This window comes from Cucumis melo, chromosome 2 (assembly GCF_025177605.1).
Source record: "Cucumis melo cultivar AY chromosome 2, USDA_Cmelo_AY_1.0, whole genome shotgun sequence".
Lineage (NCBI taxonomy): Eukaryota > Viridiplantae > Streptophyta > Magnoliopsida > Cucurbitales > Cucurbitaceae > Cucumis > Cucumis melo.
Window position 1 is genome coordinate 3,420,402 of NC_066858.1, and position 13,549 is coordinate 3,433,950.

At 30.0% G+C, this 13,549-nt stretch overlaps 1 protein-coding gene across 2 annotated transcripts; it reads right to left on the reverse strand.

Moving 5' to 3' along the window:
* Positions 1-260: 260 nt before the first annotated feature.
* Positions 261-2,571, reverse strand: LOC103492460 (non-specific lipid transfer protein GPI-anchored 2). Of its 2 annotated transcripts, none has more exons than XM_008452856.3 (3): positions 2,044-2,571; positions 654-695; positions 261-547 (listed from the first exon to the last, which is right to left on the reverse strand). In XM_008452856.3, the coding sequence occupies exons 1-3, from the start codon at positions 2,384-2,386 to the stop codon at positions 402-404; spliced, it is 531 nt and encodes a 176-aa protein (XP_008451078.2). In that variant the 5' UTR covers positions 2,387-2,571; the 3' UTR covers positions 261-401. The 2 variants fall into 2 exon arrangements, with proteins under 2 accessions (XP_008451078.2, XP_008451079.2); XM_008452857.3 differs by having other exon boundaries at positions 261-541; positions 2,044-2,566.
* Positions 2,572-13,549: the final 10,978 nt, after the last annotated feature.

Below are 13,549 nucleotides of genomic sequence, written 5' to 3' on the forward strand. Positions count from 1 at the left end.
TAAAACTAATGTTTTTAGTCATGCTACTTACAACTTGTTTCATTGGATCAAACAAAATGTAGAGTTAACAACTCTACCAAACTCCAACCTTATGCCAACGATACTTTTGTATCCCAATATCTGTCAATTGCTTTGCTACCATCTCAATCATGTTACCATTTAATGCTGCAAAGTTACATCTATAGATTTTTCCTATCATATCATGAAAACCTAATTCAATAGAAGCTGTAGGACAGGTAGTTTCACTTTCAACAAAATAATTTAATAGAAGCTAACAATTTATTGGCCTAACAATCATGAAAGTATCTCAGTACAATACAATACAATACAATGACTTCTAAACAGAAAAGGAAAGACAGAAGAATAGGCAAACAATTATAGATAATCAAAGATTATCTTGGTTAGAAAAGTGCAGGAATGAATGCTAAGGCTAAGCCAAGTGGAAATGCAAGATGAAGGTGGTTGATGCTCGAAGCCCTATTCCCGCTGTTTCCCGGTGTGTCGGTGGTGCTTGAGCCTCCTGCATCCGGTGGTTGAACACCTAGGTTTGTTTTAACATTTAACGACGAAATTTTAGTTTAGCATAGTCTCAAATTGAGAAATTATAATGTTTCATTATTCCCACATAACAAAAGAAGTGTATGATTTATTACCTGGTGATGGTGCTGGACTTGATCCCACCGGAAATCCCAAAACTGCATTTAGGAAGAACCAAAAATTTGCAAAGCGCTCAAACCCATTGAAACCACTTATCAGTTTGAATTTGAACTTGACAAAGAACAAACTAAATTAAACCGATATATATAATATCAAATGGTGTTGTTGGTGGAGTCGATGTTGGAGTGAGACTACAACCAAACCATTGAGATTATAAAATTAGTGGTTTGGTTTCAATATAACGTTCAAGCTTAGTGCTAAGTAGTCTCATATTAGGATGATATTTATTAAAGATGCTTGTGATATCTATTTGAATTTTTTAGGGGGGAAAAGAGCATCTTGATAGCGAAGTTAATATGCTAGTTTATGTAATTATGTTTGTTTAAAATATTCTAATGCTTGGTTTAATTATTTACTTTTTGAAAAGGTTTTAATTTTCAATTTTGTAAAAATATCTTTTAACATTCAATTATCATCACGGAACTTGACTTGAATTAAATCACCATTTAAACTTAAAATTAATTTAATAATATTCCCCTTTTTTAAATTTGGTTGCCTATTAAATCAAATTTAAAGACAACGGCCCAAATCTAGTTGTTTGATTAAAAATTCCTTTTTTTTTTTCTTTCCCTTTTTGTTTTATGTGGTTAAGAAAAGTTATTTTTAAAGCTTGGTAGAGATTTTAAAAACGAAGATTTAAAAATAAGGAATTTAAATTTTATGTTTTTCTTACTTTGATGGTTAGTTAAAAAATTAGATTCGTATTAGAAAATGTTTATATGTATTTATTTTATATTTATCAATAAATCTGAAGACATCAAACATAATGCGAATTTTCTATCCAACATATCATTCATTTTTTAGATTTGGTTTATAAAGATTTTTTTTTTTTTTTAAATAAAAAATTATACTTTCTTTCATACTTCCAAAAATTATTTAAATTCCTAGTTTAATCTTTTAGAAAAAAACAAATAAAAGTATGTGAAAACCTTTTTCTCATTTCAAAATTTGCATTGCTTTTTTTAAAGATTGCAAATAATTAACAAAATCAGGACGAAAGTATTTAATCATTCATAGATCTAAACATATGAAATGTTTTAAATAAATTAAGATAAATTACTATAAAAATAAAATATTTATAAATATAATAAAATATTACAATTATATGATCAGAGTAGGATAGAGTAATGTATTTGAAAATAACCCAAAAATCATTACTTATTAAAGAATTTTACTATCAATTTTGTGTTTATTAAGTTTCTAAATTTTAAAAAACCCATAAAACCGTAATTAAATGAAGCCTTGCCCATATTTGAGAACATAAGTTTTAATAATCTAAGAAAGGAAAATAATTGAAGAGGAAAGAAGTAAAGAAAGAAAGCTTACGAGAGCAGAGGGAAATGGGAGGAGTGGAGACACGGCATTGAGAAGGAAGCTTCATAGCTCTATCAACGTCAATGGTTAATCCAACTTTATCCGGATCACTAAGCAGCTCACAAAGGCATTTAGGGCTACTCTCCACCAGCCCTGCCAATTCCGAGCAACATTGCTTATTCGGCTTCGTATCATTACTCCCCGCCGTCACGTACGATAAACAATCCGACATGTTCAGCAGCGTCGTAAAGCAATCCACTTCCCCCGCCGGTCCCGGCGCCGGTGCCTGCCCTGAGATCCCCTCAATCGCCATTGTCGCTACTGCCAGAGCCAAGATCCAGGCTCCCGCCGCCATTGCTCGCTTGCGATCTGAAAGTGTTTTGGTTAATTTTGTTGGTTTTACTTTGTAGCTAGGGCTTCTTTTTTTTGGAGGAGCGGGCGGTGGAATTGAAGTGATGAAATAGAGATGGGAAGAGGAGGAGGGTGAGGGAAATTAATGGGAGCAGCTACCGCCATTGAAGGACTTTTATTACCCTTTTTCTTTTCTTTGTGTCTATTTATTATTCTTATTTATTTATCCACCTCCTAATAATGAAATAACAAAACCCTTCTTTTTCTTTTTTTTTTTCTTTTTTTTTCTTTCACCAAAATATGATACAAACCATACCATATTACCATATTATTAATGACAACAATTCTAAATATATTTATAAGTACAATCAAATATTATAGATTATATTTAGGTTTAGGTTTACATATTATAGTCATATTTTGTTATATTTGTTTTATTTAAAAATGATCTCTTTTTATTATTTTTATATTTAAAAGAAAGGAATTTGATTCCATTTTTGTGATTGGTTTTTATTTTATTTTATTTTGGGTGGTGTCTATTTATTTCTTATAGTTATTTTATCCACTTCCTAATGATGAAAAAACCATTTTTTTTCTTCACCAAATTATGATATGAACAATTATTGTTTTTTTTTCTTTCCATTCTTGTGCTTTGCACTTTTGGGTAATTTGGAAGTGTACTCAATTTCAGTGGTTTGTAATTTTAGATTTTAAAATTTTGAAACTAAAATGGATAAATTAAATATATTGTGGGAATATGATTTCAAAATTTACAATGAAAATGATTAAAGAATGAGATTTTTTTTGGAAATAAATCAACGAATAAGTAGGATGCACTAAATTTAGTTATTTGCAAGTTTATTACTTCAACTTTCAATTTTGTGTACATTTAATTTCTTTACTTCAATCTCTTTAAATTGGTTATTGACATATTTCATATCTTTTTTTTAAATATATTTGATATAATATTTAAGATTTAATAAGATAAAAAATCACTCTTGGTCTCAAAACTGGTTTAAAAGTAACAATTTAGTCACTTATATATTTCTATCAATATATGTAAGTGCAAATCAATCGGTGCCTATCACTGCAATAATCTAAAATTTTACTGGTTTTAATTTACAATATCTTTTTATTTTTAAACCAAATATTTACGAGACACAATTAAAGTTTATGAATTGAATCCGTTAAAAACATTTGAAAGTATTTTTTAACCGTTTAACAATTTATTAAACATTTTTCAAATTGAATAGTTGAAAGTTTATGAATTGGATCTATTGAACACATTTGAAAATTCAAACATAATTTAATCCAAACGTAAAAGATTAGTAAACTAAACCTATAATTTGACCTTATAATTAAATTATTCAATTATCGTGTAGCGGAGTGAGTCTTAATTTTGAAAACTTCATCTTAATTAACTTAAATCCTAAATTTAAACATATAATTTTGTTTGGCATTAAATTAAAGTTTTAGTATTTAAAGTTCTTTCAACTTTCAAAAGCTTTTGATTATATTTATGAAATTTCTATTTGAAGTCTTGTAAATCTCTAAATTAATGTAATACTTAGAAATGTTAATATGTGACATGTTGGTTAAATTAACAACGAACCTTTAGGACGAGTAACATAACATAGGTTAATTAGATTAAAGCAATGCAAACATTTGTTTAAGTCAAAATTAAACATAATTTAACTAACGTATAAATGTCCTTGTTCAAATCCCTTGTATTAGAAAAAAATAAAAATAGATAAATTTGCTACCTTCAAATCGATAATAGCTAAAATTAAAAAATTAAAAATTTATTTCAAATCTTTATTAACTAAGAGGCCGTTTGGAGCAAGGGTTATCAAATACTATAATAACCATTTTTTACTATAGTAAATATTATTTGGTACTCTCCAATTAGTTACAATGTCTCGTAATACTCCGTTATAAACTATTATAACTCAACTATGATAACTTAAGACTATAATAGCCAATTTGTTGTTGCAAACTTTCTTTAAATGTATAACTCATCATTCAAACTTTAATTAGTTAACCTTTCATCATTATCATACTTTTCCCTACATTCATTTCTTCATCATCAAAGTTCGTTCTTTTTTTTTGGTAAAAAAAAAAGACAAATATTGAGAATAATAATAAACACATTATAATAATGTGAAAGTAGTTGGTGTTGGATTCAAATTCTCCTTGTGGCAAAAAGGTACAAAGGCTTTTGAAATAATGAAAGCCCCATGTGAAAAGTTTGTCTTTTTTAAGACCATTGTGAGAGAATTTATTTTCATTATTGTTGGAAGTTGGATGGAAATAAAAGAAAAATAAATAATTTTGTTCACATTTATAATTATTATTAAACATGAAAATGTAAGTATACAAATACAAAGTATTGACTTTTGTTTTTAATTTTTATTTTTAATATTTCATCACCAACCTAACTTCCTAATTAATTTCGTACTCTTAAATGTCAATATTGATGACAACCTTTTATTTTTGCCTTATTTTATTTTATTTTTTTTATATATATTTTAGATTATGTTTGACCATCCTATTTAGTGTTTTGATTTTTCTAAATTTTAAGTATACATTTCTTAAACACAGAAGTTGAATTCTTAGGTAATTTTAGAAAACAGAGTAAATACATTTCAATATATAACAAAGAATTTTGATGGGTAGCAAAAAAATTGAAACAACTTAAAAATATAACCAAAAAAACTTAAATGAGTTGTAGAAAATTTAATAGATTTTGCTATATTTCATAAACAGTTTTAATTTTTTACTATATTTGAATATGTCTTATTTCTAAACTTAAAAATAGATCACAAAAAGAATAAAAACTTTTTTAGTGACAAAAGAGATATTTAAAGGCTTAATTTTACAAATTACAAATCAAAAGTTATATGATTCCAAAAGGGAACTTTTAGTAAAATTTTAAGAGAGATCATTAGTTTTTTATTGTTATTAATTTGGTTTTTGAAAATGTAAGGGCTTGTTAGATAGTATTCTAGTTTTTTTTTTATTTTTTTTATTTTTTATGTTTTATGTTTTTTTCTTTCATTAAACTAACTAGTTCGATAACAAATTCCATTTCTTTTTCTAAATTTTGAAAAATGTTTGAAAAAAAAGAAGGATGGAATATTCAAAAAGCAATTTTCCTTGTTTGTTAATTAATGTGAGACTTTATATCTATATGGTTTTCTTTTTTCTAATTACAAAGTTGGTTTTGCCTTGGTGGTCATGTGAGCTTGCATTGCATCTGTCTTTGACCCTCTTAAATTCAGTTGCTACTTGAAAACAAATTTAATATTTTATTTATTATTCTTTTTTAATATATATATGTATATAGATATGTATGTATGTGTATAGATATGTATGTATGTATATATGTATACATATGTATACGTATGTAGGTATATATGTATCTCTCTATATATACACATATATTTATATTTATATTTATATATGTATATCTACTTACATACTTATACATACATATGTGTATAGAGAATTAATTAGATTTTTTCTATAAATATACACTTTGAAGATAAATAAATTTGTTCATTCATACATATAATTAGTCTCACTTTAATATTTTACAACCACAATGTATTTACAAAAATAATATAATAGAATTGGATTTAAATTGACAACATATTACGTCAACGGGCTCGAATGACAAATAAAATTATAGATCAAATTTGGACAATGTTAAACGAACATAAATAATCATATTATTGGTATTCATTTTTCGCTAGAATTTAATTTGATTAGATAAGCATAAAATTTTGGTAATTTTTCCTTTATCTCATCCAATGCATATTATGTATTTATTATATTATAAAATTATATCATATTTTAACTATGAAACAAGAGGAGAAAAAGTACGAGGAAAGAAATAGTTATTAATTAAATAAGTTATATTCTTGTTTTGTATGTCTTGAAAAATAAGAAACAAAAATAGTTACAAGATATGTTATTTTAGCTTGTTGATGATTGCTCAAGGCACAATGTCTAAAATTTAGAGGTCGTTGAGATTATTTGTTTGTACATACTCTATTCTTTTGAGCTTTCTTACACTCCTGGTAAAATAAGTCTCTTTATGACTTTGTCATTTGACACACAAATATGGTTACTATGATGGTAGAGATCTTATGGATGTTTTAGGTAAATTGTCATTTCTCTGACGCTTACTTGTGGTTATGTGTAACATTGCCGGTGTTAGAGAAATGTGAGTTTTGAGGTTGCAAGATGTGTTAGATGAGATTGCTCCATTGTCGTCTTGGACAATGAGCTCAACTTGATTATTTCATTAATTAACTCATATATGGTCCAACTTAGTTATCTTGAAGCCTTGACTATTCCATTTTGCGATGTGTGCTCTTCTATGCCTCCTTTTGGTGGGCATAAACCCACCACTACAAAAAATCAGAGGTTCGTCGATGCTGAAAAAGGCGTTGAGAAATGGGATGTCGTCGTAAGAAGAATCTTTTTGCAATGCTGTGAAGAAAGCATTAGTAGTATGAAGCTCTGACGACGTCGCACAAATAACGTCGACAGAGGGTGAGGCTTCTACAATGCCCCACAAGGAGACGTCGTGAAAACGTTTAATTTAAACAATAATATAGACTTTTCATGATGCCATGCATGTACATGTCACCATATCCCTAATTACTATCGACGTTGCATGCATGACGTCGTGAGATGTCGACTTTTGTCGACGTTGCTTTGACTGCGTCAGCAAAGGTTGAACATTTAAAAAATTCTGACAATCATACCACGATGCCAAATTGCATGGCGTCGTGAGAGGTCGAACCTTTGACGATGTGGTGTAGGTAACATCGCAAGATGTGTGACGTTTTGACTGCTTTTGACAAGATTCTCACAATGCCATAAGTGATTGTGTAGCAAGTTGGAAATCTTATGTCGATGCCATAAGTAAAACGTCAGGAGATCCTCTATAAAAACTAACTACACATTCTGTAATTCACAGAATTGAGAAGGAGAAGGCCGAGAGAGAACCGAAAAGGAGAGAAGGTCGAGAGAGAGTTACGAGAAGTCGAGAAGGAGAGCAATTGCCGCCGCTCCATTCCATTCGTTATCATCTTCCACCGCCGCTCTTCATTCCAGTAAGTGGTTTACTTTGTTTTAGTTAATTAGTTTTAGTATTTATATTTCAAATTAGTTTTAGGTTTTAGATTTTAAATTAGTTTTAGTATTTTGATTTTGACTTAGTTGTAGGTTTTAGTATTGCATTCGAATTTAATGTTGTTAGGATGTAAGATGAAGTTCAATTTGAGATTGAATTTCAAATTTTCAATTTGAATTCCAATTTCAATTTGGGAGTTATATATGTTTGAAATTTGTTTCAAAATAATTAAAGGGCATTTTTTGTTATATTCGTGAAAAGAAAATCTTGTATGTGCTTTATGATATTGACATGATCTAATAATGGATGTAAGAAATTTAACTTTCAACTCCATAATTATTTGGCAAGATGTATATTGTATGTATGTTTGATATCAAATTTGTTGTATATTTCAGAATTATAATCTTCTATATTGAAGCAGCAAAGAAAGAAAAGGAATTGTATAAGAAGTCTATAAAGAAGCTCAAAGAAAGTGAAATAGTAGCCATTAAGAGTTTAACATGGACTGTAGCTAGTATGACCATATGGACATGGGCAGAATGTGCAAAGAGAGAAGTTAAACATTAATACGAGGTGCATTGAGGAAAATATGAGATTGCTTCAAATAGAAACAACCCTTATTCTAGAAGAGAGGAGCAAAAAATGACAAGATCGAGAACCAAACAGACAAGCCATAGAAAGTTCCTCACATACATATTAGGTAAATATGTTTGATTGTTAAAAAAGCTATCAATCACATTTACTTAATATGCAAGTGAGAAACTTTCTATGACTTACTGTTCTGTTATCGATCTTGTCATTTATTGCTTCTCTCTTTCCAATCAATTTTCTGGAACCACCAGAGCAAAGATCGTTTCTGTTTGAAGCAACCTTATATTTCCTTTGACGAAGCTCGTAATAATGTTCAACTTCCTTCCTTGCCCATTCTTCCCATGTCTCTATGATCATACTAGCTACAATCATGCTGAGAAAATGTGCAGAAGTTGGAAAACTAGTGTAGGCATTTAGAGTTATGTTTTAAGTTTTCATTTTTCATTTTTATTATTCATGTAATTTCTGAACCTACAAATGTGTAATTTTTTAATATTTGAATTTTTGGAATTTATGTCATAAAACTCGTAGTTTGTAGTTTGAAATTATATTCTATTCAATAAAATGATTATTGAGGATTTATTAGTGAAAATAGAGTACTATAATCTTGAATCCAATTAACTATGGTCCCGAGGCTATCTAGTGTAGACTTGAACTTTATGTAGAGACATAAACGTGGATCAAGGTTGAGTTTATAGCCCAAACGATCTATAGTGTATGAATAAGGTTGGACGCCTTATTCTAGGAACATTATGGATGCAAGCCGCTCTGTAGTTAGTACAAATGATGTGATCCTAAATCGTTCATGTAGAGACATGGAAGTGGGGGCATCCTATGTAAAGAGTTTGCATAAGACTGAAATCATGAAATAATCACTTTTAAGTTATAACACTGTTGACTACATAAATTGATTATTTTGATTATGATAATCTAGGTAACTTAATCTTAATACTGAGCTAACTATGAACTCTATTCAAACGGTATTATCCTTAGATCTGCATAGGTTAAGGCAGCTCAATGGCACTGACCCAATAAGCCTTCCCTTTCAGGGGTAAGACCGAATGGATAGCTAGGGACATAGGGTACAAGATGAAATTACTCCTACACGTTTTAGGATTAATAGATAGGTTGTTCCCTTAAAAACTGAATCCAAGCCTCGAATAAAAGGCCATACCCTCTCATTAGGCCGAGAGAGATTTGGTTTATAGGTTGGACCTTAAACCAATTGTTCAATAGTGGATCAGTGGGACTTAAGGAATAAGATGTGGTCTTGGAGATAAAATAGTATTTTGACCCAGTCGAGGTTACGAATAACCTGTGAAGGATTAACTTACTGATCATGGTTATATCAAATGGACACAAATATATCTATAGTGAGGGGAGTTCAACTACGAAACTTTAGTGGAGTGACCTGTTAGTTAACGAATGTTGATTAGCTCGGTTTAAAAGGGTTTAGCTAGTTAATCTTGGATCATTTGACCCATGATCTATAGGTCCATTAGGTTCCCCTGCTAGCTCATATGGAATTAACTTAGAAAAATATGTTGGAATAATTCGAATTAAGTAGAGAGAGAAATCGATATAGCCGTCGATTATAGAGATTTAAGTTTAAATGTGATTTAAACATTAAAAATATGAATACGGTTTCATATTTAGAAGCTCGAAATTGATGAAAATGGTCAAAGTTGTGAAAAGTCAAAATGTTGACTTTCGACTTTATAAAGCCAAACTTTGATTTTGAAAAGTCAAACTTTGACCGGCTTTATATTAAAATATGATTTGAATTTCAGAAAAAGAAATATAGATTTATGTTTGGGAGGTTGAAATTAGTCAATACAGACAAAATGGTAAAAAGTCAAAATTTGACTTTAATTGATCAAATGACCATATTGTCCTTGGACTCAAGTTAGTGAGAAAATCCAATATTTTGTTGGATAATCCCACCAACACTTAGTAGAACAAGTGTTTACATAAGATGTAAACACATAGCCCATTAAACTTTAGTGGATTGTTAGGTATTGAGATTTAAGAAAGTAGTTACATGCAATCTTGTATGTAATTAGTCTATTTAAAAAGATATTTTTCAAATTGAAAAGAAAATTGGCCATGTTTGTAATTTTGAATTACAAAATATACCATTTTCTCTGTAATATCTCAACCTAATCTCCTCCTCCATTTTCCAATCCCTCTCTCATATTATTCCTTCACTTAATGGGTCCCACAACTCGATTCTAAATTTGGAGAATAGTGGATCAACACTTGTGGTGGTCCCGGTTTAGGATCGTGAAGAGATTTCGAGGATTGTGAAGCTACAAAGGTATTGTACTTTTCTTAACCTTAATTTTTTTTTAATTAAGTTGCATATAGAGTAAAGTTTGATCATTGTTTTCGCTATGCATGTTTCGTATTCCATCATGAATTAGTATTAATATAAATTCGATTTGGAATTTTTATAATTTTTATGAATCTTACATTACTTGTGTTTTAGAATGAATTTAAATCATATAACACTGCATACACCGCATACTAAACAACGCTGATGATACTTGATGACATCAACAGTAAGGTATTTACGACATTGTTAACAAACGTCGATAGTTCTCCACTGTCGACGTGTTGACCATGTCGACGTACTTGACAATGTCGTCTCGTTTGCACGTTGGGAGTGCCTTTGACGATGTGTCTCTCACGACGCTCTTGTTGACGGTCATTTCTAGTTTGGCGTAGCCTTTCCTGACGTAGATCTGACATCTGTTGACACACGTACTTGTAGTGCACCCCTAAGCTTTAGGTATTGTCTTGAGCAATCATCAACGATGAATATATCTTGTAACTATTTTTATTTCTTGACTCGAGACATAGAAAACAAGAATATAAACTTATTTAATTAAAAACTTATCTCTTGTTTCTTGTTTATATTTGTTCTTCATACTTTTTCTCCTTTTGTTTCATAGTTAAAACATTATATAATTTTGGGCAAAATGCACTCTTTGGTCCCTGAGATTTTAGATTATTGTCTATTTGATCCATGAAGTTTTAAAATGAATACTTTAGTCCCGGAGGTTTGAGAAATAATTCTAAATGGTTTCTAAAGTTACTTAGACTGTTAGTTGACTAACGAAAAAATGATTTGACCATTAATTATGATTAGTTCGGCAAAAAATATTATAATATTATTTTCTTATGATGTGACATCCCTTCTCTCCCATCCTCTCTTCTTATCGAGAACGTTAATTTTCAACCTTCATTTTTTTTGGTTTAATTTTCTTTCTTTGCTCCCAAATCAATCCCAACTTTCATACTGGTCTATATCTTCCTTTTTACTATGAAATTTTCATTTTTCTTTCATCCTATCTCAAACTCCACTCCCATGGTTTTCATTTTTTTTCTCACAATAAATTTACAAATAAGAAATATTACTCTGCACTATAAATCAAAAAATGGCTAGTTAGGTTTTCTTCTATAAAACCTGTTAAAGTTTTAAAACATAATTTTTTTTTTGAATTTGGACCAAGAAAATGGAATTTGATGGTGACAAAAGAAGTAAGGGGCTAGAACTATGGAAATTTCTTTTTGAAAAATGGGGGGTTGGATTTGGAAAATAAAAAAAATAGTTGAGATTTGGAGAAATTAGAAAGAAAGTAAATAAATAGAGATAAAAAAGCAAACAAATTTGTTGTATTTTGTAAACCAACTCTATGCTTGTCAGAAATTCTCGCTCGCAAGATTGGCTAGAGATTTGTGGAGATGATGAGTGGAATGACTTTGAGTTAGGAAACTTGAAAATTGTTCTTGTTAATTCTAGAAATTAACAAAAAGAAGAAAAAGGTGCGTGGATGGTTGAAGGAGAGGTGGGGAGAGAATGGAAGAGGGAGGAGATAATTCTACATCATAAGAAAATAATATTATAATATATTTTGTCAAACTAATGAGGGACTAAAGTGTTCATTTTAAAAACTTTAAGACATTAACCTCAAATCTCGAGGACCAAGAGTGCATTTTATCCAATTTTATAATCTAATAAATATATGACATGCATTGACATGAATAAAGGAAAAATTATCAAAATTTTATGCCTATCTAATCAAAATAAATCCTAGCAAAAAAATGAATGCCAATAGTACGATTATTTATGTCCTTTTAATATTATCTAAATTTGATATATAATTTTATTTGTCATTCGAGCCACTTGCCTCAAAATGTTGTCAACTTAAATCCAACTCTAATATATTTTTTTTGTAATATCGTGGTTGTAAAATATGCATAAGTGAACAAATTTATTTATCTTCAAAGTGTGTGTATATATATTGAAAATTTCTAAATAGTTCTTAGACCCTATTTGTTTCACAAGTTTTTCCATGGGATTTTAGACAGGCATTTAATATCTATGTTTGTTTCACTTTTTTAAAACCCAAGATATTATTATCTAGGGAACCTTAAAACCCGACACAAATATTTAACATTCATACATCAATTATCCTGCACATCCAAATACATACATTAATTATTTTAGACATTTAAAATCAAGACTACCCACAAAACAATGTCTGCGATCCAGGGGCCGTTTGATAACGTTCCTATTTCCTATTTCTATTTCTCATTTTTTAAGAAACAGTCATGTTTGATAACCATTTTAGTTTCTCATTCCCAAAATTTAGAAAATGTTTCTAAAAATTGAAAAAAAATAAATAAAGAAACCAATTTGATTCCATTTTATTTAATTATATTTTCGTTATATATGAAAATTTTCAGTTGGCTCATTGGTGGGGGACATACCTATATTAGCTTTTGGACTAAAGATAAGTGCAGCCTGAAAGTGTAGAAAACTCCTCCTTTGGAGCGAGATCAGAGGAGGGAGTTACCGAGGGCAAGGTGCCCATCCTTCATGAAAGGCCTAGATTCTCAGTGGCTTATTATAGATCGTGAGATTGCAAAAAGAAAGTCTTCCTCTGATTTCTGGGAAAGAACATAAGAAAGTAATGACTCTTGGAGGATCCTGCGAACAAAGAAAGTAACTTGACCGAACAAAGACGGACAAAGGCGCCATATACCAAAATTGAGTGAGGAGTGAAAAAGAGAAAAAATATATAGGGATAGAAGTAGCTCGACCATAGGAAGAGGGACACATCTAATGAACGGGTATTTGCTATTCAGTTAGTATTATTTGTTGAGGGTAGAAGCCTCACTGTATCGGAATCAAGCCCAGTTCCGCTTCCAATCTGAACTTCAGGGCGAAGCCACAATAAGGCAGTCGGATCAATATCGATATCATCGACAATGAAAAGCCGTATGTATAGAAGTGAAACTGGAGCCAAAGGATGAATCAGATTATTTGCGCTTCCTCTGAAGGCATGAAGCGAAGGGACTTAACAGAAGTGCAAGGACGACCTTGATTTTGATATGCTCATTCGATAATCAGATATAACTTGG